Here is a 27670-nt window from a genome sequence, read left to right as displayed (position 1 = left end):
AATCTTCCAACTCCAACTGAGCCATGGCTGACATCATTACTAAATTGAGAGTTTTCTTCATTAACTACTGCCACATTCTGCAGTTTCATTTGGTTAGCCATGCAACATTAACTAATATTGGACCTCAGCTTCCAGGTGGTGGTAACACTGCTGGTATTACTTTTGAAACTGAGAAGCATTGGCTTGATTTTGCAAGGGGTTTTTGTTTGCGTTCGCTGTTGTCACCCCTCTGAAACTGACCACAATTTAAGGATTTAGCGCAAACGTAGATTAACACAGAAATCCTGAAGCTGTGGTTCGTCACTCACTGTTCCACTGCAGGCTGCGTTGTGGTCAACCCACACCACCATGATATTTCAGCTTCTACCTTCATCCTATCTATGCGTTCCCATCTTTATTTTTATGTAAAAATTTTAAAAAGTGATTTGATTATAGTGCTTTTCATTTCCTGGCTGTCTGTCTGAGATAATGCTTTAATGTGATTGGCTGCTGGGACATCTTGATGACATCTCTGCAGCTCCACACTGCGAATCCCCAGTAAAGGGGCTGAAATATAGCTCATTTATTGTCTTACAAATTAATGTATCAAACTTAATACTTGCTTCACTGAGGTGGAACCATGATGCAAACTGAACGTAACAGTAGGTTTGCACACCATACAATTTTATACAACTGGCAGGGCTGAAAGCATTGCTATATGTTGCAGTGTCAGGTCACTAAATTGTATAATATCCAAAATTTCCACAATAAAGTGTAAATTTCTACAACAGTTATTTGGTTGGCTCACGTTCGGATTCAGGATTTGACAGATATTTCTCCTCTACCTTCCAGAATATCCAGGTTTGCCAACTCCATTCCTGGAACTTTCATCCCATGATGTCTCGCCTCCAACTTCCTTGCTCAGTCTTCTTTCTATTCTTCGATATCTTTAAAACAAATGAAAAAAGATGTTTCCCTACGGTTCCTATGTTTTATGCTTTCTCTTTTGGATACTCGTAGTAGCCAAAATATTAATATTTAATTCCTAAAGACTCCAGGGCAATCCTGGAGAGTTTGCAACTTAACAACATAATGTTTAGATAACAGTTTCTAAGTAAAGAACATATGAATACATTAGAAACTGTTTCAAAATTTGAATTATTCAGCTGTAATTTGGCGTTAGTGAACTAAGAGGGAAATCGTAGGAATTTTTGGACTCAACTCTGATGAACAACCACAGGTGCAGGCAAGAATATGCCAGTAGTTAATGAACACAATATATTTACAAAGAAAAAAATTAATGTGTGCAAAACAACCTTCAACTGCGGTTTGTTTACCAACACTTGCCTGTGGAATGTTGAACAATAATCAGTTCAGGTAAAATTCACAATGACAAAGCTGGGACGGAACTAATGTTCAGGGCATTTGGTCGCGTTCGTTACCGAAATGTGAGATGGACAGCAACAGGAAGTGGAGAAGAGCCGGAGAAGAGAGACAGAGAAATGGCTCGAGAGCCCTGGTGAGGGGAAAGCGGAGCGGCTTTATATCAGGACAGGGTAGATCGGCCCCTGAATTCAGTCCCATGACAGGGAACAACCGGGGCCGGGGTTTCTGTAATATGACGTGAGACACCCTCAATGAGGGATATTTACATAGCAGGGTGTGTGAGACATCCTCAATGAGGGATATTTACAGAGCAGGGAGTGTGGGACATCCTCAATGAGGGATATTTACAGAGCAGGGTGTGTGAGACATCCTCAATGAGGGATATTTACAGATTTACAGAGCAGGGAGTGTGGGACATCCTCAATGAGGGATATTTACATTGCAGGGAGTGTGGGACATCCTCAATGAGGGATATTTACATTGCAGGGAGTGTGGGACATCCTCAATGAGGGATATTACAGAGCAGGGGGTGTGGGACATCCTCAGTGAAGGATATTTACAGAGTAGGGTGTGTGGGACATCCTCAATGAGGGATATTACAGAGCAGAGAGTGTGGGACATCCTCAATGAGGGATATTACAGAGCAGGGGGTGTGGGACATCCTCAATGAAGGATATTTACAGAGTAGGGTGTGTGGGACATCCTCAATGAGGGATATTACAGAGCAGAGAGTGTGGGACATCCTCAATGAGGGATATTACAGAGCAGTGTGTGTGGGACATCCTCAATGAGGGATATTTACAGAGCAGGGAGTGTGGGACATCCTCAATGAGGGATATTACAGAGCAGTGTGTGTGGGACATCCTCAATGAGGGATATTTACAGAGTAGGGTGTGTGGGACATCCTCAATGAGGATTATTTACAGAGTAGGGTGTGAGACACCCTCAATGAGGGATATTACAGAGCACAGTGTGTGGGACATCCTCAGTGAGGGATATTTACAGAGCAGGGTGTGAGACACCCACAATGAGGGATATTTACAGAGCAGGGGGTGTGGGACAGCTTCAGTGAGGGATATTTACAGAGCAGGGGGTGTGGGACATCCTCAATGAGGGTTATTTACAGAGCAGAGTGTGTGATCAATCCTCAATGAGGGATATTTGCAGAACATGACGTGAGAAACCCTCAATGAGGGATATTTACAGAGCAGGGTGTGTGGGACATCCTCAATGAGGGATATTTACAGAGTAGGGTGTGTGGGACATCCTCAATGAGGGATATTTACAGAGTAGGGTGTGTGGGACATCCTCAATGAGGGATATTTACAGAGCAGAGTGTGTGAGACACCCTCAATGAGGGATATTTACAGAGCAGAGTGTGTGAGACACCCTCAATGAGGGATATTTACAGAGCAGAGTGTGTGAGACACCCTCAATGAGGGATGTTTACAGAGTACGGTGTGTGGGGCATCCTCAATGAGGGATATTTACAGAGCAGAGTGTGTCATAGACCCTCAATGAGGGATATTTACAGAGCAGGGTGTGTGAGACACCCTCAATGAGGGATATTTACAGAGCAGGGTGTGTCATAGACCCTCAATGAAGGATATTTACAGAGCAGGGCGTGTGAGGCTCCCTCAATGAGGGATACTTACAGAGCAGGGTGTGTGAAACACCCTCAATGAGGGATATTTACAGAACAGGGCGTGTGAGACAACCTCAATGAGGGATATTTCCCGAGCAGGGCATGTGAGACACTCAGTAATAGATATTTACAGAGCTGTGTGTGAGGGACAGCTCTGGAATTCCCTCCCTAATGCTCTCCAATTCTACCTCACTTTCTTCCTTTAATATGCTCCTTAAAACCTATATCTTTGATCAAACTTTTGATGTTTTGCGTTCTATCCCCTTATTTGCCTCTGTGCCAAATTTTGTTCTGATACCACTCCTGTGAAGTGCCTTTACATATTTTGTTTCTTTAAAGGAACTAAATAAATGCAAGTTGTTGCGGTATGTGTACAGTGCCTTGTGTGATGGATTGCTTATCTGGGAGGCTTATACAGTGAGCAGACTGAGACACAGCTCCCTTATCAGCGATGCAATAAAAGCATTGTGTCCATGCATGAAATCTCATGCATTCAAGTTTGTAAATAGTTATACAGAGATTACTTGTATAATGCATCTTTTGACTCCTGTGAGATGGGAGAATTTCGATCACCCAAGTTGCATTTTATATGTATCTTGTGGATTTAAGGAAAGTCCAGATACCATTCATGTATTTTCCCTTCTCATATTTTGCTTTTTTAATGTATACGCTTTCATCTTTTACTGTTCATCGCCCATTGGCTGAGGGCTTTGGAAGTTTTTTCTTTCTTGGTCTCAATGGCATGTCACTGAAAGCAAGAGGCAGCATCTGCAATGGTAATAGAAGTCCTCTGTTCACACGATAGATACTGATCATGAAATGTTTCCACCCCCATCGTAACACATTATTGAGAAAGGCCGCCAGTCTTCCCATCACAACATCCAGTTGTTTCTGCCATGGCTTTTGTCTCCAACATTTCATCTGGAAGTTCATTCCATGTGTTCCTCACCACGTGAAGAAAAACTTACTGACAGCAGCCTAAAATTTGTTTTTAACTAGTTTGAAGCAGTGTTCCTTGTCCGACAGTCGGGCATTGTAACTTCAGGGCCTATTTAAAATGTTCACACTTTTCGCTACTACTGTGAATCCTACATCCTTATTGTCCTCTTCTGATGATTATGATATACACCCCACAGAGACCTGCAAACATATCTAGCAACCTGTACAGCAGCCTTCAGTGTTTGATCCAAAGCACAGGTAGACTAAATGTTCCCTCTGTTGTTATAATTTTGGACACCCTGCCTCTTTTCTTTAGATTATAAATAGAAACTCTAGGATTTTATCTAACATCTATTTTTAAATGCTTAATGCAATGGATTACTTTGCGAGTGTTGTGCATCTTTTTTTTAATTTGTTCGGTGGATGTGAGCGTCGCTGGCCAGGCCAGCATTTATTGCCCATCCGTAATTTCCCTTGAGAAGCTGGTGGTGAATTACCTTCTTGAACTGTTGCAGTCCTTGAGGTGTAGGTACTCCATTAGTGCTGTTAGGGAGGGAGTTCCAGAATTTTGACCCAGCGACGGAGAAGCAGCAGCGATATAGTTCGAAGTCAGGATGGTATTTGGCTTGGAGGGGAGCTTGCAAGTGGTGGTGGTGTTCCCATGCACGATTGCCCTTGTCCTTCTAGGTGGTAGAGGTCGTGGGTTTGGAAGGTACTGTCGAAGGAGCCTTGGTGAGTTGCTGCAGTACATCTTGTATATGGTACACACTGTTGCCACTGTGCATTGGTGGTGGATGGAGTGTCAGGCTGCTTTGTCATGGATGGTGTCAAGCTTCTTGAATGTAGGAGCTGCACCCATTCAGTCAAGTGGAGAGTATTCCATCACACTTCTGAATTGTACCTTGTAGATGGTGGACAGACACTGGGGAGACAGAAGGTGTGTTACTCACTGCAGAATTCCCAGCCTCTGACCTGCTCTTGTAGCCACAGCATTTATGTAGCTGGTCCAGTTTAGTTTCTGGTCAATGGTGACCCCTAGGATGTTGATAGTGGGGTATTCAGCATTGGTAATGCTGTTGAACGTCATGGGGAGATGGTCAGATTCTCTCTTGTTGGAGATAGTCATTGCCTAGCATTTGTGTGGCGTGAATGTTACTTGCCACTTATCAGCCCAAGCTTGGATGTTGTCCAGGTCTTGCTGCATATGGACATGGGCTGCTTCAGTATTTGAGGAATCACGAATGATGCTGAACATTGTGCAGTCATTCAGCGAACATCCCTACCTCTGACGTTATGTTGGAGAGAAGGTTATTGATGAAGCAGCTGAAGATGTTTGGACCTCGGACATTACCCTGAAGAATTCCTGCAGTGATGTCCTGGTACTGAGATGATTGACCTCCAACAACCACAACTATCTTCCTTTTTGCTAGTTATGACTCCAACTGGTGGAGAGTTTTCCCCTGATTCCCATTGACTCCAGTTTTGCTAGGGCTCCTTGATGTCAAGGGCAGTCACTCTCACCTCACCTCTGGAGTTCAGCTCTTTTGTCCATGTTTGGAACAAGGCTGTAATGAGGTCAGGAGCTGAGTGGCCCTGGCAGAACCCAAACTGAGCATCAGTGAGCAGGTTATTGCTGAGCAAGTGCTGCTTGATAGAACTGTCGATGACCCCTTTCATCACTTTGCTTATGATTGGGAGTAGACTGATAGGGCGTTAATTGGCTGGGTTGGATTTGTGTTGCTTTTTGTGCATAGGACATACCTGGGCAATTTTTCATATTGCTGGGTAGATGCCGGTATTGTAGCTGTACTGGATCAGTTTGGCTATGGGCACGACTAGTTCCGGAGCACAAGTCTTCAGTACTATTGCTGGAATGTTGTCAGGGCCCATAGCCTTTGCAGTATCCACTGCCTTCAGCCGTTATCAAGCCAGATATGATAGTATTTTGTGCCAGAAACGTTGCATAGTCAACAATGAAGTGAATGATCAATCAGTTTCAGGTGGTTTTGTTTGAGTGCGGAATGCTGACCTGTGTGCTCGCTGACCTACATTGCTCCTGGTCTGGCAATGCCTTAATTTTAAAATTCTAATGCTTGTTTTCAAATCCCTCCATTGCCTTGCCCCTCCCTATCTATGTAACCTCATCTAGCCATACAACTCTCAGATCTCTGTGCTCCTCCAATTCTGACCTCTTGTGCATCCCTGATTTCATTACTCCACCATTGGCAGCCGTGCTTTCAGCTGCCTAGGCCCTGAATTCTGGAATTCCTTCCCCATAGCTTTCTGTCCCTCTTTCCTTTAAACCTACCTCTAATATCTACTTGTGTGGCTTGATGTCAAATTTTGTTTGATAGTGCTAATGTGAAGCACTTTGGGACGTTTTACTACTTTAAAGGCACTATATAAATGCAAGCTGTTCATATCCAGAATATTGACTTCCTGTTTTTTCAAATAGAGCCAAGAGATCCACTGGAGAAGCCCCAGAATATAGTCACTTTTTTTAAATGGACACTAATCTTTCATGTCCACTTGAACCCACCAGAAAAGGCATCATAACTACTTCGGTAAAAATAGTTTTATTTACATTTAGAAAGTTGTTTAAACAGTATTTATCTATACTGAAGGGGGAAGGGAGGAGACAGGGTGTGGGGCAGTAGACATGGGGCAAGGGGATGGAGTGCTACCCTTTCGCTGTACTTTCCATTGCTGCCCAATGACTAAAACCAAAGACCTGGCCACATTCTCCCCACCCACTTCAGTATCACCTTCTTGCCCTGTGGCCTAAATGATCAAGCACAAAAGCAGCAATGCTGTGGGAGCATCATCACCTCTGTGTTCTCTTACCAAAAACCTGCGATCCTGACTTGGACATATTATTGCCATTTCTTCATTGCTGGGTCAATATCCTGCAATTCCCCACCTTATGGTGTTGTGGGAGTACCATCTTCACAAAGATTGCAGCAGTTGAAAAGTAGGCAATTGGGGAAGGGCAATAAATGTAGCCTTGGCAGCTTCATCTATATCCCAAGTACAAACCTTAAAATGTTTCTCAGTGAAAACATGGTAGGGGATTTAACTTTGTTTTTCACATGATTTTAAATCTAACTGGATTTAGTGAAAACTGAATTTGAATTGGGTTTCTCTTGGCTGGCTACTATCCATTTGGATGATATCAGGATCCTCCTTTCCATTTTTGATTCCCAATTCAAAGAAAACCTCATAGAATGAGATTCTTTTTAAAAATAAAATTGGGAAACTGCGTACATAATGAACATTTGAAGCTTTTAAGGTGGTAAATATCTGTTTATTAAAGAGTGCAGAAGTTGGCAAAACCTTAAATGGTGTACTAAGCAGAAATGTAAAGGCAGGAGCTGGCTCATGATGGGCAAAGCGGTGGATGGCTGACTGAAAGCCCAAAAGGGGGCTACAGATGGGTTAGAGGGAAGATTGACACATGGGAACGCCCTTATAGTCAGAAAGGGGTCATAGAATCATAGATTAGCTACAGCACAGAAGGAGGCCATTTGGCCTGTCATGTCTCCCAACTCTACAAGCGAACTCATCTAGTCCCACTCCCCTGCCTTTTCCCCATAGCCCTGCAGATTTTTTTCTCTTAAGATGATCCCGTTATCTTTTGAAGGCCTCAATTGAATCTGCCTCCACCACACTCTCAGGCAATGAATTCCAGATCCTAACCACTTGTTGCGTGAAAAAAAATGTTTTTCCTCATGTTGCTGTTGCTTTTCCCAATCACCTTAAATTGGTGTCCTCTGGTTCTGTATCCTTCTATCACTAGGAACTGTTTAACCCTGTCTTCTCTGTGCAGACCCCTCATGGTTTTGAATACCTCTATCAAATCTCCTCTTAATCTTCTCCTCCAAGGGGAACAGGCCCAGCCTCTCCATCCTATCCACGTAACTGGTTCCAGGGATGAGGAACTTCATTCTCATGAATCTTTATTGATTTTAATGCCTTAACATCCTTCCTAAAGTGTGGTGCCCAGAACTGGACACAAGTCTGGTCGTCCAAATCTTTTCCCACAGCCACAACCACCACCACCACACGCCCCACCCACCAACCTGATTACAAATTCTTCCAGTGCTCAGAAAACCCTCGTCCATGCTCCCATTGACTGGGGTCACTCCAATGTTCCTGGGCTTCTCCCAGTGGTTCCATATTGGGACTTACTTCCTTTTCCCCAGAATCCCTGTCTGCCCCACTGCCATCCCCACTTCTGGTGATTCTTTCCCTACCATTGTCTTTTCCTCAATCTCGGCATCATTCCTCACAAGTTACAGGACTCCTTTCCTAGTAATTCCAATTACCAGGGCCTGGCCAAATGCTGCCAGAACTCTTCTCCATGATGCTTCCAATGTCTGTAGTACCCTTCAAATTGCCTCCGGACTCTTGCGTTTCTTCCCAGTGCAATGTCAATAAATCATTGTCCCAGATAATATTACTTAGCATAACATCTTTGTTGGTATAAAAGTGCAGATTCACCATGAGCCATGTTATGGGACATCTGGTACAATATAATAAATCAACTGTTATATAAAAAGTGTGCAGCACCACATTACGTCAGCTAGCGTCATATAAAAAAGAAATGTAATGTCAAGATTTTTATCTACCTCAAGGTCAGTTATAAATTGCTGCTGCCATCTGAGCTCTTTGATTAGATTTCTATGCATTAATCACCCTCGGATGTTTAGGACTGAGTTGGTACTGTCTATAAAGAGCATTAAATATACTGACAAACATTGTAGAATCACAATCAAGATGCATTCCTGACTGCATGGTAGATAAACTTTATATGAACTGTTAAGTGACAAAGCTATATGCTTAGTTTTCATTTTAACTACGGTGGCTGTTGTGAGCTGATGTTCATTTATACTTTTTATTATGAATATCTTTGATTTGTGTTTCTTATTGTTTAGACCTTGAGAGCTTCTTTCAATTAACCTGTTATTTAGGCAATAATATTGTGGCATACCCAGGTTAACGAATAGAGAATAAAAGCAAAATACTGCGGATGCTGGAAATCTGAAATAAAAACAAGAAATGCTGGAAATACTCAGCAGGTCTGGCAGCATCTGTGGAGAGAGAAGCAGAGTTAACGTTTCAGGTCAGTGACCCTTCTTCAGAACTGGGTTCTGAAGAAGGATCACTGACCTGAAGCGTTAACTCTGCTTCTCTCTCCACAGATGCTGCCAGACCTGCTGAGTATTTCCAGCATTTCTTGTTTTTATAACGAATAGAGAACCCTTTTATAGATTACTTCAGCACTGGCATAGTGTTTCTGTGTCTCTAAGAAATCTTCCTTATCTTCAAAAGCAGCAGAATAACACAATGCTGGACCTTGTTTTGGCTTAAACTTCTAAAGTGATTTGTTAGCAGTAATGGAACAAATGAATAATGGCAGAGCTATGACATAGATTTACGGTGGTTGTTAAACTCTACTGGTTTGTACAACAGAAAATGAATAGTTTACAATTCAGCAAAACTGGAGTGTTCTCTCCAGGGCACAAGCCTGGGCAAAATTTATGGAGACTTTGGGCTGCCCACATGTCAGGGTCCCCCTCTTGACCCTCCCAGTTAAGTCCAAAGGAATACAGAGCACTATTTTTGGCACCTGCTTACTTGTAGGAATTGCCGGAAAGATGGCATATTTAGACATTAATCTGCCTTTGGGCTCCATTCCAGATTTTTTGTCATGGTTTGCTCATTTAGCCTTCGTCTGTCCTGGGCTATGCACAAGGCAGTGCAGTGATTTGTCCATAGATGGGAGTTTGGTTCATGAGCGCCAGGGTGTGTCCATAAGCTGGTGGGCCTGCGTACTGCATGTCTGGGGGCCAAACTTCCTCAGAAGCTTTAGCCTGGGGCCACAAGGGACCCATTTTGTGTGTGTCGCCATGTGGAAGCACAGCAGATGGCTTGCCCATGGAGTGGCCGTGTACGGACAGGGAGAGACTTGTGCATTTGACACTCCTTTTTGCATAGCTGCTAGCCAGCTGTGTTGGCTGCAAATGAGAAGCACGCTAACTTTCTTCAGCCACACACTAGGTGTATCACATCGACCTGGTGGACACTCCAGTTTTGCTGCAGAGTGTTAGCACGGGAGATAGGAGTTGAGTGATAAGCACAACTTGATTGATGTAGAGAACAGGTGCTACAAGCTGTCTCCGACAGTGGGAAAGACCATTGTGTCCCACTGGTCAGCTACCGCCTGCATCAAGCCGGGTAGCCCTCAACTGTTAAAGCGCTGACCTGCCATGGTCCACCTGCTTCAATTGGATTGGAGCTTAGAGTCTCTGCTCAACAAATGGACCAAATCAATCCCGCTAGGCAAAGAAATGAAAAGAATAAAGATACCAGCTCTTCAATGGCAAACTGGAATGTCAGGATCACGTGCACAGGACTGAGACGACTTGCAACTGGTTTGACAACGCCCGCAAGACAGCTGTGATCAACATGGAACTTGATAGGCTGAACATTGACATAGCTTCCCTACAAGAGATCAGGCTTGCTGAGAGTGGATCAATGACAGAGAAACACATTATACCTTCATCTGGCAGGGGAAGAGTTCAGAGGAAACACGTGAGCAGCGTGTAGGCTTCGCTGTAAGGAACTCGTTGCTCTTGATAGAAGCCCCAACAAATGGCTCAGAACATGTTCTCTCTATCCGCCTCTCAACTCAAACAGAGCCAGTTAACGTCATGAATATCACTGCTCCGTCAGAGAGACAAAAAAAACAGTTCTATGGGGAGCTTGACTGTTATCAGCAGAATCCCTGTGACAGAACATCTTTACCTATTGCGAGATTTTAACGCAAGAATGACAGAGACTACTTGAGCTTTGTATAACCAACGCACCCTGCCCCCCTCCACCCCATGGCCAGAACAAATAAAGCAACAAGGTGTCCTAGAGACATCCAAGGCCAGGACAGTGGCACCAACTGGACCTGATCATCACCAGATGTGACACTCTCAGCAACATCTTCAACATACGCAGCTACAATAGTGCTGACTATGACACAGATCACTCCCTGGTATGCACCAGGTTTAGGCTGCAACCCTTGAGGTGTTCGCATTTAAGGCAGAAAGACTGTCCTCATAGCAACGTCATCCATGCTGCCTATCCAGATATGAACCAACAGTTCCTCGATTGCAATGAACAGGTGCTCTCCGCATTCCCACACAGAGTGCAGTAGTGAAATGGAACGTTCTTTGAGACACCATTTACAATATTCTCAACTTATATGAAATAAGAACAGAAAAACGCTGACTGGTTCAAAATTAAATTGCTGTAATGGAATCGATCATGTAATTACAGCGAATCGCTTGACTTCAAAGAGAGATCCGGGCGAGAAGACTCTGAATTCTTGAAGTAAAGCCCAACCGACTGCTAGGTGCTGTGCCAATGACTGCTGGTTACAACTTGGCATGAATATCCAGATGTCCTCTGACACAGGGAATGATAGGGAAATTTATGATAGAACCATAGAAAAGATATGGCACAGAAAGACGCTGTTTAGCCCATCATGTCTGTGCCAGCTGGAAAAAAAAATAGCCGCCTAATCTAATCCCACCTTCCAACACATGGTTCCTAGCCTTGCAGGTTACAGCACTTCAGGTGCAGGTCCAGGTACCTTTTTAAATGAGTTTAGGGTTTCTGCCTCCACTGCCGATCTGTGCAGTGAATTCCTGACACCCACCACCCTCTGTGTGAAAAGGTTTTTCCTCATGTCCCCTCTAATCCTTCTACCAATCACCTTAAATTTGTGCCCCCTGGGGAAAACAGGTCCTTCCTGTCTACTCTGTCTGGGCCTCTCATAATTTTGTACGCCTCAGTTAAGTCACCCCTCAGCCTCCTCTGTTCTAAAGAAAACAACCCTAGCTAATCCAATCTTTCCTCATAGCTGCAACTTTCAAGCCCTGGCAACATTCTTGTAAATCTCCTCTGTACTCTCTCCAGAGCAATTATGTCCTTTCTGTAATGTGACCAGAACTGTATACAATACTCCAGCTGTGGCCTAACCAGCGTTTTATACAGTTCCAGCATTACATCCCTGCTTTTGTATTCTATACCTCAGCCAGTAAAGGAAAGCATTCCATATGCCTTCTTCATCATTTTATCTACCTGTCCTGCCGCCTTCAGGGACTTGTGGACATGCACTCCAAGGTCTCTCACTTCTTCTATCCCTCTCAATATCCTCCTGTTTATTGTATATTCCCTTACTTTGTTTGCCCTCCCCAAATGCATTACCTCACACTTCTCTGGATTGAATTCCATTTGATGGGATCAAAAAGGCAACAAGACCATCAGCAAAGAAAAAAGCTCCATTGAAAACGAAGGCGGGGTGATCCTCACCGACTGCAATAAACAGAGAGATGGGTGGAACACTAGTTTGAGTCGTGTTCCAGGGAAAGCAGTCACCAAAGAATCTCTAGACACCATAGAGAGCCTGCTTGTCATGGAAGAGCTAGATACCAGATCCACAGTGGAGGAGCTTAGCAAATCTATTGACTTGCTTGCCATTGGCAAAGCTCCAGGTGGTGATGCTATACCACGTGAACTCAAGCTCAAGAAACCAGCACTCCTGCAGCATCGGCATGAATTTCTTTGTCTCTGCTGGAGAGAGGGGGCAGTGCCGCAGGATAGGGGTAATGCACAGATTGTGATCTTGTACAAGAACAAGGGTGACATCAGCGATTGCAACAACCATCGAGACATTTCCCTGCTGAGCATTGTGGGAAAAGCATTCAGCCGTGTTGCCCTGGTCAGATTGCAGATCTCGGCTGAACGCATCTGTGCTGAATTCCAGTGTGGTTTCAGAACCGGAAGATTCACAATTGACACGATCTTCAGTCTGGCAGCTGAAAGAGAAATGTCTTGAATAAAGGAGTCCACTTTATATTGCCTTCATCAGCCTCACCAACACATTTGATCATGTGAGCAGATGCGGTCTATTTAAGCTCAAGAAAATTGGATGCCTGCCAAAGGATCCCCTCCTCCTACTATGGTCCAGGACGATGCCGTACCGCCGTCAATCAGCGTTGATATTGTGATGCTGGAGGCTGTTGATTGTTTCGCATAATCTAGGCTTCACAATCAACAGCAATCTGTCATTTGATGCTAAAATCAACACGCACGTTGCAAAAGTTGTCGTTGTTACGTCCAAGTTGAGTCAGAACGTGCAGAACAACAGCTACCTGATGGGAAACACCAAGCTGAGTCTACCAAGCCTGTGTTCTTAGTGCACTTTTCTACAGTATTGAGACCTGGGCAACAGAAGAAAAGGCTGAACAGTTTCCGCCTTTGCTGTCACAGATGCATCCTCAGTATCTCTTGGCAGGACAACGTCACCAACTCGGTGATCCTGGAGCGTGCTAATTCCATCAGCGTATGCTCATTACTAAGTCAGTGACATCCATTGGATGGATGATACTCGTATACCCAAAGACCTTCTGTAGGGTGAACTGGCTGCAGGGTCACAACCTGCTGGATGTCCATAGCTTTGCTACAAAGACACCTGCAAGCGAGATATGAAGATGGCGGACATAGACAACTGAGAGACAGTTGCCAACGGCCTCAGAAAGCTGACTGTTCAGAGGGGCGTTGGAAGATGAGAGGAGAAACGGAAAGCTCAGCTGGTGAGAAGAGGGCACAGAGAAAACAGAGGCCAGCAATCCTGCACCTTCTCAGCCATTGCCTTCATCTGTAGCAAATGCAGCAGAGACTGCCATACCAGATGGGGCTGCTGAGCCATACCAGGCGATGTTTAACACAGAGTTGACCACCAAGCTGCATAACATTGTCTCACGAGACGGAAGGCTGCCAACAGTTTACAATTCCTGTGCTCAAACTATGATAATGACTCTTAAATTGCAGAGAACATAAACAGAGCTATATTTAGCTGGGTTATCAAATGGTTTCTCTGGTTTAGAGGCTGCAATCAAATAATCCCTTTTAAAGGACCATGACAGAATTAAAGCAGGCCATATAATTTTTTCCACTGTGATATTGCATGGAAGTAACTAATTCAGCATGATTGGTGCTGCTGTGAGATGCTGTCCAAACAATTAGGAAGTTGATCAAATGTTCCTTCCTGCACGTGGTGCCATTTCAAAGGATAATTGTTGCTGCTCTCAGTTTTCTGTTCTGCAACTTGGAAGAGCACATCTTGCAAATATCTTGAAGCACTGGCCATATTGTGAATTTGCATTGCTGATTTAAACACAGCAAGACCCCATTAACAGCATTGAGATGAATGACCAGTTAACTTGTTTCGGTCATGTAAATAGGTCAGCACACTGAGCGAACTTACTGCTCTTCTGAGAGCCATGGGATCAGTACCATCCACTTCAACCACAGGAACAGGCAGATGGGGACTGAGTTTAATATCACATCTGGGTGACAGCACCTCCATCTCTGCAGCAGTCTCTTATTGCTGCATGGAACGTCTTGGCCTAGTTCCAGTGCATAAGTTCTACAGTGGGACTCAACTACAGCTTCTGACACAGGCAAGAGGGCTACCAATAAGTCATGAGCACATGTTTGATGTAATTTATCTAAATGTATTCAAGTATCACAGTCTAAGCATTTTAGTCTTATTAATGTTTGGACATGTTTAATGGACTTTTCCCTGTGTTCTGCAGGTTAATGAAGTATGATTCTGCCTGCCATCTAGCACAAGAAGTTGCTGAAAATATCCATGAACGTAATAGACAGAAGAGAACGGGTGGTAATCCTTCAAAGGTATATTTAATGGTTGTCATTATTTTACAGTTCCTTTTGATATGAACATAGTGTTTTTTATGATGTTGTTTGAAGTAGTGTTGAGAAGTATAATCCAATTCAGAAGGGATGCTCTCTAATTATGGATAAGTATATCGTTAATCAGAAATCAGCAATCCCAGGCAACACTGTTATGAGTGTTTGCATTTTTTTTTGTTAAATTTTGAGAATTTGTACTTTAAAACTGAAAAGGATTCCATGGATGTTGGAACTTTGAGTGTTTTTTTTTAAAGGGAGGTCACCAGAAGGTTTGGACTGAGTTTGAATTGTGAACAGTTACTGGAAGGCACCTGTTTTCAAATAACCCAGTGGACGTTGTGTTTGACTTGGAGAGATGTGTACCAAGATGTGACAAGCCAAGATTTATGGACATCAGGAGACTTGACCTTTGGAATGTTTTCAGTTTCAATTTGAACCGTTAAAAAGCCAGTTGATTTTTGCCTTCCAGAAGAAAAACAGCTCAGTTCTCTCTTTTTCCCTTTAAAATAAACCCTGTATACATTGTGGCAGTTCCTCCTATATTTGAAGAAACCCTGCATGTTTGAAGAAACCTTTGCATATTGAATGTGTGGGACTGAAAACATCTTGTTGCATTCCTGCTGTAAGACCTATTTGGAGCCTCTGTAGCTGTTCTCTTGGAAAGCCTACCCAAACTGATCATCAACATCGCTGGGAAGGAACTGTTCTAGGAAGATCCCATTGACAGCTGTCGACATGCATTTGGGATGTCTAATGAAAACAAAGGACATCTTTCCATACCTTTTCAGCCTAAATGTTTTTTATTTATTCCTTCTATTTTCTTTGTAATAGCTTTAATCAAAAATCCCTTTTATTTTTCCTGTTTTTTTTGGTGCGTGTATAAATTATATATAAACAATAAGAGGCTTTAATATTTCAATTTGTGTGTATGGTTTACTTCATTATTGGTTAAGACTTGGTTTATAATCTAATAATTTTGTTCTGAAGAAGGAAACCAGGTTGGTGTGTTTTATACTGGAGAAAAATAGAGTATAGGATTGACCGTATCGGTAAGTGGGGAAATTTAAGTATGCTTACATCTCTGTCCTGGGATTGCTGCAGTGTTCCAGTGAACATCAACGCAAGCTCGAGGAATAGCATCTCATTTACCGATTAGGCACACTACAGCCAGCCGGACTGAATATTGAGTTCAATAATTTCAGAGCATGACGGGCCCCTCATTTTACCTTTATTTTTCGTTATTTTTTTCTTTTTCCTTTTTTAAATATATTTTTTGTGTTTGTTTTATTTTATTTCATCTTAGTTAGTTCCGTTTGCTTACCCACTGTTTTTTTCATGTTTGTACTTGCGGCTGTTCAATTTTCAGTCCGTTAACACCCTTTCTGTACTAATGCTTTGTCTTTCAACACACCATTAAGGTATTGTTTGCCTTTGCTCCATGACCTTCTGATTGGTTATTCGTTGTGACCTTTCTCTATCTACACCTTCTACTTTGTTACCTCTTGCCCCACCCCCGCTTTACTTCCTTATAACCTTTCACATTTCTAATATTTGCCAGTTCTGAAGAAGGGTCACTGACCTGAAATGTTAACTCTGCTTCTCTCTGCACAGATGCTGCCAGACCTGCTGAGTATTTCCAGCATTTCTTGTTTTTATTTCAGATTTCCAGCCTCCGCAATATTTTGCTTTTATTTTCGTCTTTAATTCACTGCCACTTCTCTTCCAGGAATGCCTACCTTGAAGAAGTTCTGCTCTTCTCTCCAAGGGGATTTTTGTTTGTCTCTTTTACCTTGTTCACCTTCATTGCTTTCTATTTCCCTCCTGATGTTTGATAAAGTGTCTACCAAAACTCGTTTTCACAGCCACTTCTCCTTCCTCAGTGACTGTCTCCGGCTCAGACTTATTCCACGTGGATTCCAGCTGCAGTTTTACCCATCATGTTTTGAATCCACCCAGGTTTGCAGGTATCTCCGAGAAATACAACGTTCCTTGGACTACTATTCTCACCGCATCCTGAGATCCACACTCAGTGCTATGCGCTGCCACATGCACACACTGAACCTCTCTCTCCAGCAGCACCACCTCAACTTATCTCAAAGCTGTTCTACTCCGCAGTTTCATTTCATCCTTCGTCTCATCCGATGCATGAACAAAAAACTTTTTTTCTTCCTTTCAGGTGTCAAGGAACGCAAGCTCCAGCAGGTGATGGGGACTAATGCCCCACCAGATCCTTCTTCCCCTTCACTTCCCTCTGACCCCACCCCTTCTGATCTGACCCCTTGCTGTGTATTTACTATACCCTCTGACCTCCCCCTCTCTGGCGCTGACGTTCTGTACTCAGCAAAGGTCTCAGTTTTATCCCCTTACGCCCCCACCTCAATGAATTTCATGCTCGGCGTGACGTTGAGTTCTTCTTCCATCGCCTCAGCCTCCGGGCTCACTTCTTTGAACAGGAGTCCTTCCCCCGACCAGTTGACCCATTCATCCGCCTCCAGCATTCTCCCTCTACCTGGACCCCTCCCTCTGGCCTCTTACCCTTTTCATTGAAAACTGTCGGCGAGTCATTGGTCATCTCAATTTCTCTGCCCCTCTCACTCACTCTAACCTGTCTCCCTCTGAATTTGAGTCACTCCGTTCTCTTAGGTCTACCCCCGACCTGGTCATCAAACCTGCAGACAAAGGTGGTGCTGTTGTTGTATGGCATACTGACCTCTACCTTGTAGAGGCTCAGCGCCAACTCTCAGACGCTTCTTCTTACCTCCCACTGGGCCATGACCCCACCACCGAACATCAATCTACTATCCACAGGACTGTCACTGACCTCATCTCCTCTGGGCATCTTCCCTCTACAGCTTCCAACTTCATAGTCCCACAACCCTGGACAGCCCGCTTCTACCTCCTTCCCAAAATCCACAAACAGGACTGTCCCGGCAGACCCATTGTGTCAGTCTGCTCCTGCCCCACTGTACTTATTTCTTCCTATCTTGACTTTATCTTTTCTCCGCTGGTCCAGTTTCTTCCCACCTACATCCGTGACTCTTCTGACGCCCTACGTCATTTTGACAATTTCCAGTTTCCTGGCCCCAACCGCCGCCTCTTCACTGTAGACGTCCAATCTCTCTACACCTCCATCCCCCATCAGGACGGTTTGAGGGCTCTTCGCCTCTTCCTTGAACAGAGGCCCAACCAGTCCCCTTCCACCACCTCCCTCCTCCACCTGGCTGAACTTGTTCTCACATTGAACAACTTCTCCTTCAACTCCACTCACTTCCTTCAAGTAAAAGGTGTTGCTCTGGGTACCCGCATGGGTTCCAGTTATGCCTGTCTTTTTGTGGGATATGTCGAACATTCCTTGTTCCAGTCCTACTCAGGCCCCCTTCCCCAACTCTTTTTCCGGTACATTGATGACTGTATCGGTGCCGCTTCCTGCTCCTGCCGTGAACTGGAAAACTTAGTCAACTTTGCTTCTAATTTCCATCCTTCTCTCACCTTTACTGGTCCATCTCTGACACTTCCCTTCTCTTCCTCGACTTCTCTATCTCCATCTCTGGGGATAGGCTGTCTACTAATATCCGTTGTAAGCCCACCGACTCCCACAGCTACCCTGACTACACTTCTTCACACTCTGCCTCCTGTAAGGACTCCATTCCGTTCTCCCAGTTTCTCCGTCTCCGATGCATCTGCTCTGATGATGCTACCTTCCATGACAGTATTTCTGATATGTCTTCCTTTTTCCTCAACCGAGGATTCCCCCCCCACTGTGGTGGACAGGGCCCTGAACCGTGTCCGGCCCATTTCCCGCACCTCTACCCTCACCCCTTCCCCTCCCAGAACCGAGACAGGGTTCCCCTTGTCTTCACTTTCCACCCCATCAGCCTCCATATCCAAAGAATCATCCTCTGCCATTTCTACCACCTCCAGTGTGATGCCACTACCAAACGCATCTTCCCCTCCCTTCCCCTATCAGCATTCCTAAGGGATCGTTCCCTCCGTGACACACTGGCCCACTCCTCCATTACCCCCACCACCTCGTCCCCTTCCCAATCGCAGGAGGTGTAATACCTGCCCGTTTACCTCCTCTCTCCTCACTATCCCAGGCCCCAAACACTCCTTTCAGGTGAAGCAGCGATTTACTTGTACTTCTTTCAATGTAGTATACTGTATTCGCTGCTCACAATGTGGTCTCCTCTACATTGGGGAGACCAAACGCAGACAGGGTGAACGCTTTGCGGAACACCTCCGCTCAGTCCACAAGCAGGACCCTGAGCTTCCAGTTGCTTGCCATTTCAACACTCCCCCCTGCACTCATGATCACATCTCTGTCCTGGGATTGCTGCAGTGTTCCAGTGAACATCAACACAAGCTCAAGGAACAGCATCTCATTTACCGATTAGGCACACTACAGCCTGCCGGACTGAACATTGAGTTCAATAATTTCAGAGCATGACGGGGCCCCCATTTTACTTTTATTTTTAGTTATTTTTTCTTTTTTTTGTGTTTATTTTATTTTATTTCATCTTAGTTTGTTCCGTTTGCTTACCCACTGTTTTTTTCATGTTTGTACTTGCGGCTGTTCAATTTTCAGTCCGTTAACACCCTATCTGTACTAATGCTTTGTCTTTCAACACGCCATTAACATATTGTTTGCCTTTGCTCCATGACCTTCTGATTGGTTATTCTTTGTGACCTTGCCCTATCTACAACTTCTCCTTTATCTCTTGCCCCACCCCCGCTTTACTTGCTTATAACCTTCCACATTTCTAATATTTGCCAGTTCTGAAGAAGGGTCACTGAAATGTTAACTCTGCTTCTCTCTGCACAGATGCTGCCAGACCTGCTGAGTATTTCCAGCATTTCTTATATTTAAATTTGAAATAAAAACATGTTGTGACGTGGAGAAGTGGGACTAGAATAAACAGTGCACTGCTTTCACCTCGGTCGTTGTAACACCCATTTCTAATGTTTTTTACGCTGGCATGCTCCAGGAGCACATTCAAACCAACACAGGATGGATTTTATATAACTATATATATGTTATGACCCTTACACTTCTTCAGTCGGCGCTAAATTTATCACATTTCAGAAGGTAAACATTAACACTATAATCAAAAGCTTGTGAGTTTGCTGCTCTCTCAGGTATGCGCTGCTGCTCCCAGGCTTGTCCTGTCAAGAGGCGTGTGACTGTCACTTCTCTGCCTACATCTTCCCCAGTTACCAGGTTTCTGTTCTATTTTTAATGAGTCATGTGACAACCAGTAAATGTTGTTGCCCAACCAGTTCTTTCAGTGTCCTCTTGATGACCCTCTTGAAATAAAAACTGGTCCAACATTTCTTAAGTTTGACTATGAATTCCTCACAAAATATTATAACTAAAACAGAATCATTTGCATAACAATAGGCTATCGTTTTGTGCTGCCGCTGATTAAGGGCATTCAATGTCCTCTTCCTTCAAACATGAAGAATTAAATGATGGTAAACTGACTTGTTTTGTGATGCAATTGTAGTTTTTAATTTCCATTTTGTAGATTTTTTTAAATCCAAATTGCTGCATTGTCAAGATAACTCAAGGCATTTTAATGTTGGGCATCTGTCAGTTGCATTTTATGCAATGATGGTGTAATTCATGGGCTCCTGAAAAGAATGGATTTGGTGGGTCAAATTACTTTTTCCTTGTTTCAAACTTCAGTTTTTAATGACCCAAATTTTACTGTCAAAACAACATCGAGGCTTGTGGTGCTCGCCGTTATTTATGCGCAAATGGTACAGCAACTTCAGGTGTGGTTGAACGCAAAACTCCGAAAGCTGCTGTCCGAGTTATCCCACTCTGCTGTTAGGTTCACGAAAATGACATTCTGAGCTCTGCATCACCATTGAAAATGCAGAATTACTTCCAGTTGCTGTAGTTTGAAACTTAACTCTACACAGAAAGTAATGTCAAGTCATTTCAAGTCCAAGTACTCTTGACATTCTAAGTGTTAATTACTGCCAATCAACTTATCTTGCATTGAATATTAACTATTACAAGTGTGGAGTCTCCTTAAGGTTTTGATTGTTGAAGTGTATAAAAATGTCTTTTTTTTTTACTTTTTCTTTCTCACAATGCAGTCTTTGGATTCCTCTCTTTTTCTTTCTGCACCTGATTTGACATTGCGTTCACTCACTAATTTACACTTCCTTATCAGTCCTTGTACTGTTAATTTCTCAATCCTTCACTCTGGTTAAAGAGATGCACAGTTTCTTGGCCTGTTTGCTCGGGTCCCAGATGTCCAGTTTCTCTCGCAGACTTCCAGCAACTTGCAATGCAAAAAAAAAAAATTTTAAAAACCTGAACTTGCAAGTGCAAGTTTAACTAATAACAGACATCATTAGATGCTCTGTCACAGCAAATTATGGCCCAATATATTTATATGCTGGTTCGATATCCTACTTTAGTGTCTCAATGGTTATCATTCAGTTTCCTGTAAAAGTAAACAGTGCTGATTAATAAAACACTTCCAGATGAATTGGTTATTTTAGTTTGAATGTTTTCTTGTCTAGCTGACCATGATGATACTAAAGTGAGGAAAGTTTTGTTTTCTGAAAAATCTTCCCCACCACCACTATCCCAGCCAACAGCTTTGATAAGGGTTTAATTATACTTCTTGCCAATTTCTGGGATTTCAGCCGTTAACGTTTCTGGGAAATGATGGCTGAGGCACTTATTGCTGCTTACACTGTGTGTACACTAATGGTTCTATTAAGTTGGCATTTGGAATATGTTTTATATTACTGTTTCAGTCTCTGGGTCCTTCGAAATGTAGCACGAGCTGTGCTGAATCAAAGGCCAATAAGGAGATTCCAGTTTGGAATGAACTACTAATTAAGGCAACTGATGACAAGTGCGACAGACTAGTTTCAATGTTTCCTTAAATATTGATGTATTATAAAATCTCTTACCTGAAAGGTTTATTGAGTGTCAAAGACTTGCTTCTATTCACATTAAACATTTATATATTTTGGTTGCATTTTTAAATTGATAATAGTAAAAGCCAAGAACTCTTTTCTATTCAAATCTTGACAGCCGGTGTGAGATTGTTGTGGTTTGGAAACTTGTAGTAGGAATGTGCAGTCTGTTTTCAGTTGACTTAAGAAATGTAATCCTTGGCAGAGAACACTAGGATTATACTTTCACCCCAAAACATGCACAGAAACTATTGCTCTGCAGTTCACATGCAATCATATCTGCAATATGGAAGACAGGTAAAAAAAAATTACATGCATATTTTCAGTTCCATCAGTGTCAGACAATTGACATCTTACTCCGTACCTGGAAGTATTTATTGCATTCAGTGTTTGTCTAAAACAGATCTTTGAATCCATCTGGTAGAAACTGTAAACGGCTGCTTTCCAGACACATCAATCTTGTATTAGACTGTGCTGCAGTTCTGCCAAATATTAGCATCTAGAAATTAATAGCACAGGATCTTAACAGCAACTGAGTGGTTGGAGTATTAATGCAACATGGCGTGCATACTGGCTAAACGGATCAGGGAAGCAGTTCAGAATGTTATTTGTTGAAACAGTTGACTGTCTTGGTAACAGAATTATGTTTTTTCTACATTGAGCATAATCTCCAAATGAAACTGGAGCTTTAATCCAGTGCTACAGCTAATTGGAGACTTGATGCACATCTTTTTTTGTAGTGAAAAGCGACTAAAGTAACCATATGCTGGAAAGTAGATTAATTTTGTTGGAACAACTTCAGTTCAAATCCATTAAATACGATTGTATGAAATTAACTTCAAGAAAAGCAACAAGGATAATCAATTTTATAAGATTTCTTGCAGATGGAAATGTTCTTTCACGATCATTCTAAGGTCAGTGGTTATCGATCATGTCAAATGCATATGAATGACTGTAGCATTTCATCTTCAAAGTATAATCAGCCATTGTATCTTAAATTTTTTAAGGGACAGAAAACTGAAGCGGGTTAGTGTAGTGTCACAGTGCACTGGGTCAAGATGGTGTAGTTAATTGTAGTGAAATTAACACTTCTGAACCAAATTCCAATCCAAATGAGCCATGTATTCCATTGAAACCCTTATGCACCACTTCAGTATGCGTTCCTCCAAGGAAAAAAATTGATCCTAATCTGATCAGGTTGTAGTAGTGTGTAATTCCTCACATTCAGTCTTGACTGTGGGCTGCTACTATTATCTCCAGGATGGTAGCACTACTATCTTTTGAAGCTACCACTGATCGTCTTTTTAGCAGCTTACCAGCATTTCACTTATTCATTTTTGGCCTTCCTAGTGCCACCTGTTCAAACAACATAAAAACATAAGAGTTAGGAGCAAGAGTAGACCATTCAACTCCTTGAGCATGCTCCCCATTCAGTGCGATCATGGCTATCATCTGCCTCAAATCTATTTTTCCGCCTGCTCTCCTGATCCCTTGATTCCCTGAGACACCAAAAATCTGATGAGTTCAGCTTTAAATAACTCAGCAATGGAGCAACCACAACCTTCTAGGGTAGACAATTCCAAAGATTCACAGCCTTCTAAGTGAAGAAATTTCTCCCCTCAGTTCTAAATGATCAACCCCTGTGCCCATGTTCTAGATTCCCCATGCAGGGGAACAACCTCTCTGTCTACTCTGTCAAGCCCCTTCCAATTCTTGTATGTTTCAATGAGATCACCTCATTCTTCTAAAACTTCAGAGCGTATAGGCCCGATTTACTGAACCTCTCATCATAGGACAGCCCTCACATCTCAGGAACCAATCTAGTGAACCTTCCCTTACTGCTTCCAAGGCAAGTATATCCTTCCTTAAATATGGAGACCAAAACTGCACAGTACTCCAGGTTTGGAGTCACCAAAGTCGTATACAGTTGTAGCAAAACTTCCTTATTCTTGTATAAAGGCAAAATATTGCAGATGCTGGAAATCTGAAATAAAAATAGAAAGTGCTGGAAATACTCAGCAGGTCAGGCAGCATCTGTGGAGAGAAAAGTAGAGTTAACGTTTCAGGTCTAAGACTTTACAACAGAACTGGTAAAGGTTTGAAAATAATTAGGTTTTAAGTAAGTGAAAGGGGGTGTTCGGTGGGAAAGAGAACAAAAGGGAACGTGTGTGACAGGGCAGGAGAGATTAAATAACAAAGCTGTCCCATGACAGCTTCATTACTGGTTATGTCTTGATTTATGATAAACTGATAATTTTGTTGTTTATTACAGAAACCTGGTTGGTGTATTTTATTCTGGGATTAAAAATAGAGTCTATTATTGATTCTATTGGTAACTGGGTAAACATTTAAATATATGTTGTGACCTGTGGAGAAGTGGAACTAGAAAAAAACAGTGCACTCCTCCCACCTTGGTTGTAACAATAGCTACATTAAGTCTAGTAAAAATTGGGAAATTTTTTGTTGATTAGAGCATTGCATGGGACTGAAATTGCCTGTGTAATGATTTTTCTCCTTACCCTGTGATTTACAAAGTGTGCCTACACACTGAGAAATCTCTACCCGCTGTGAGACTAAGTTTCTGGTTTAGGGGTGTTTAGTCTTGTAGAGTAGCTAGGGCAGCTGCAGAGTAATCTTGTGCGAATATCTGTTGTTCTATGTCTCACTTCTGCAGCATTTGCCTCAGCTGCTCAAGCTATTAAATTCTTGAAGTTTCTCCAGAATTGTGCTACCAATGCCACACTACATTGATGCTACTTTTACAATGTACTTCCAATGTACCAGTGTAGTATAAAACAGACAAACAGACCTGAAAGTGGCAGCCTTGCACTGGTCAGGGTGGATGTGGGCAGCCATGTGAAAGCATTGGTTTGAAGCCCTGCCAATTATTTTTTTATTAGAAGGGAAAATACATTGTAGTTTGTTGTAGTCAGTATTCACGTTTTAATGTTTTGAGAAAAGCGGACTAGCGTGCCAGATCTTTTAAAACATTAAGATCATTCAATTCTGGGTACTGCCTGTGCGGAGTTTGCAAGTTCTCCCTGTGACTGCTTGGGTTTTCGCCGGGTGCTCTGGTTTCCTCCCACAGCCAAAGACTTGCAGGTTGGTAGGTAAATTGGCCATTATAAATTGCCCCTAGTATGGGTAGGTGGTAGGGGAATATAGGGACAGGTGGGGATGTGGTAGGAATATGGGATTAGTGTAAGATTAGTATAAATGGGTGGTTGATGGTCGGCACAGACTCGGTGGGCTGAAGGGCCTGTTTCAGTGCTGTATCTCTAAATAAATAAATAAATGGACACTCTAATGCCTGTAACAATGATCTGTACATGTGTTTGCGTATGCTTGCGCAGAACATTACTTTGCTCAGTTTAACTGCAGTGTGAATAGGCAGCATGATTAGAGCTTAAACTCTTGTGAATGGATAATGCAACTCGTGGATTATAAAATTGAGGTGGATGTCTTAAAAAACAAGTGTACACTTTAATGCTTCTGTACACTACATGAACGTTGCACTTCTTTGGTAGCACCTCCCAACCATCTAGCAGTGCAAGGACAGCAGGTGCATGGGAACACCATCACCTCCACACCATCTGGACTCGGACATATATTGCCATTCCATCGTGGTTGCTGAGTCACAATATTGGAACTCCCTACCGAACAGCATTATGAAGGAAGATAGGAACAGGAGAAGGCCATTTAGCCCCACAAGCCTTTCAGATCATGGTTGATTCTGTATCCTGACTTCATTTACCCATCCTGCTTCCATGTCCCTTTCTACCCTTATCTAGTAAAAATCTATCCGTCTCAGTTTTAGAAATTTCTATTGACCTAGCCCCAACAACTTTCTGGGGGAGGGCGTTCCAGGCTTCTGTTACCTTTTGTGTGAAGCAGTGCTTTCTGCATCACCCCTGAACAGCTTATCTCTAATTTTAAGGTTATGCCACCTTGTTTTGGACTCTTCCACTAGAGGAAATCGTTTCTCTCAAGCTACCCTATCAAATCCTGCAATTATCTTAAATTAGATCACCTCTTAATCTTTTATACTCAAGGGAGTACAAGCTGAGTCTTTACAACCTTTTTTCATAATTTAACTCTTTTAGCCTTGGTATCGTTCTGGTGAATCTGCACTGCCCCTTCACCACATGGATTCCAGCAGAAGAAGGCTGACCACCACCACCTTTAAAGGTAGCTAGGAATGAACACTAAATTGCTGACCTTGCCAACAATGCCTGAATCTGATTTTTTTTTTTTAAACTGCATTTACCACCTTCAAACTACTTACGTGCACCTACTCTGTCCTCATTCTGCTATCTGAGGTACCTTTTCATGCTTTTCATATCTATTTTGATTTGCAAAAAGTTGACAATATTCTTGGTTTACTAAAAATGGCAACAAATGCTCACCATATTCCTCAAGTTTCATTGTGCAAAGATTTTATTTTGCTTTTTCATTGTAATTATTCATTGAGCTAGAATGTTAAATTAACTCAATGCAAAACAGAATAAAATGTCACCATTACCTGATCAATTTGCATAATTTTAAGAGTAGGATAATTCTGATCCCTTTTTAATACAGTTGTATTGTACTAGTTTTTACTGTCTCCTCAGTAACTTCAATTCAGAATAACAGCAGGCAAGTTTTAATGTGTTCACATTTGTTAGGATTACTACTTCAACTTAAAATAAATAATTATGTTCATGTAAAAGAATTAAGAAAAATAAATTTGTCTCTAATCCTCTGTATAGTATTTTTACATCGAATTTACAGCACACAAAACAGACCATTCAATCCAACAGGTCTATACTGTTGTTTAAGCTCCACACAAGCCTCCACCCACTGTATTTAATTTCACCCTTTCAACGTATCTTTCTATTCCTTTCCCCCTCCTATAGTTATCTAGCTTCCCCTTCAATGCACCAATGCTAGTTGCCTCAACTACTCCAAATTCTAACCATTTATGGTCAAGTGAGGAGGGGTTGAAGGGTTTCCCTCTTTCCCCTCTCCTTGTTAGACAACAGGTTTAATTCTTTCTTAAAGTGAGTGTACTAGCCAATTCATGAGGTGTTTGATTACTTACTTGCTATGATCATAACCAGGACCATGGGATACCTTTTCTTGAGTTAAAAAAGAAAGTGGTTAACTTTATTGTAGCTAAACCGAACTAATGAAATAATAAACAACACACTAACACACACATAAACACACGTGCGCACACACACACACTAGAGGTTTACATACACACAAATAGATTAGAGTGGGGAAAGGTAGATGGGTTGAGTTAGTCCATTTTTTTAAAAAAAGGTATAGTCTGTGGAATTTGGTGATTCGGCTGGCATCTAGCTGAATTCAGTGGTCCTGAGGCTTTTAGTTTGAAGATGTAGATGACTGGTTTAGTGAGTCTCTTGGAGATAGTGATGCACAAGATTTCCTCCAACGGGGTTTCTGATTGTAGCTGGAGTATGCAAAGGTGGTCATTCAGCAGGCAGGATTTGAAAGCTTTCAAGCTGGAATGGACGGAGAGAGTGGGACCGCCACTTAGGGTCTGCTCATGTCCGAGTCCAGTTGCTTCTCCTCTGCTGCAGAGAAAAACACCAGCTTAAAATCACAGATGGGGAGGGGCTTGTCACATGACAGTCACCCAGCCATTCAAACATAGCAGTTAGCAGTATTTCTCTGCTTGCTGAAAGAACAGATAGTTCCTTTAAACTTCCTGGGTCTTGGTTCTTACTGGAAAATGTAGCCATTTTGTCTCCCTCCTCACAGTCCATTGCAATGTAGGATACAGTGTTACAAACGAGGTGATCATCTTAAGCTGAAAGGATGACTTTGCTGGAAGCTTGTCTTTAAAAAAAAAAATGAATTCAGATCTTCGGTCAGTGGACCAAAGAAAATTATCATTCAACAAAGCACATTGGTGTAACAAACCAATTTCTGGGTAGAAAAGTTTCTCCTGAACTCCTTATTGGATTTGTTGGTGACTATTTTATATTTATGGCACTGAGT

The 27670-nt window shown here is 42.6% G+C and overlaps 1 protein-coding gene across 4 annotated transcripts in view; it reads left to right on the top strand.

Moving 5' to 3' along the window:
• Positions 1-1434: 1434 nt before the first annotated feature.
• The window catches only part of stx8 (syntaxin 8), a 425779-nt gene continuing 399543 nt past the window's right edge, over positions 1435-27670 (top strand). For 3 of the 4 annotated variants that reach the window (XR_010977561.1, XM_068058120.1, XM_068058122.1), the window contains exons 1-2: positions 1435-1498; positions 14605-14704. Coding sequence is in view for 3 of the 4 variants with exons in the window: in XM_068058120.1 (XP_067914221.1) it covers positions 1482-1498; positions 14605-14704 (117 nt within the window). In the remaining variant the exon portion in view is untranslated. Of the gene's footprint in view, positions 1499-6404; positions 6514-14604; positions 14705-27670 lie in introns of all 4 variants that reach the window. The other variant, XM_068058121.1, reaches the window with a different exon arrangement.

The sequence above is a fragment of the Heterodontus francisci genome, chromosome 26, assembly GCF_036365525.1.
Source record: "Heterodontus francisci isolate sHetFra1 chromosome 26, sHetFra1.hap1, whole genome shotgun sequence".
In the NCBI taxonomy this organism is placed as follows: Eukaryota; Metazoa; Chordata; class Chondrichthyes; order Heterodontiformes; family Heterodontidae; genus Heterodontus; species Heterodontus francisci.
Note: the sequence above shows the minus strand (reverse complement) of the source record. Positions and strands in the feature narration are given on the sequence as shown.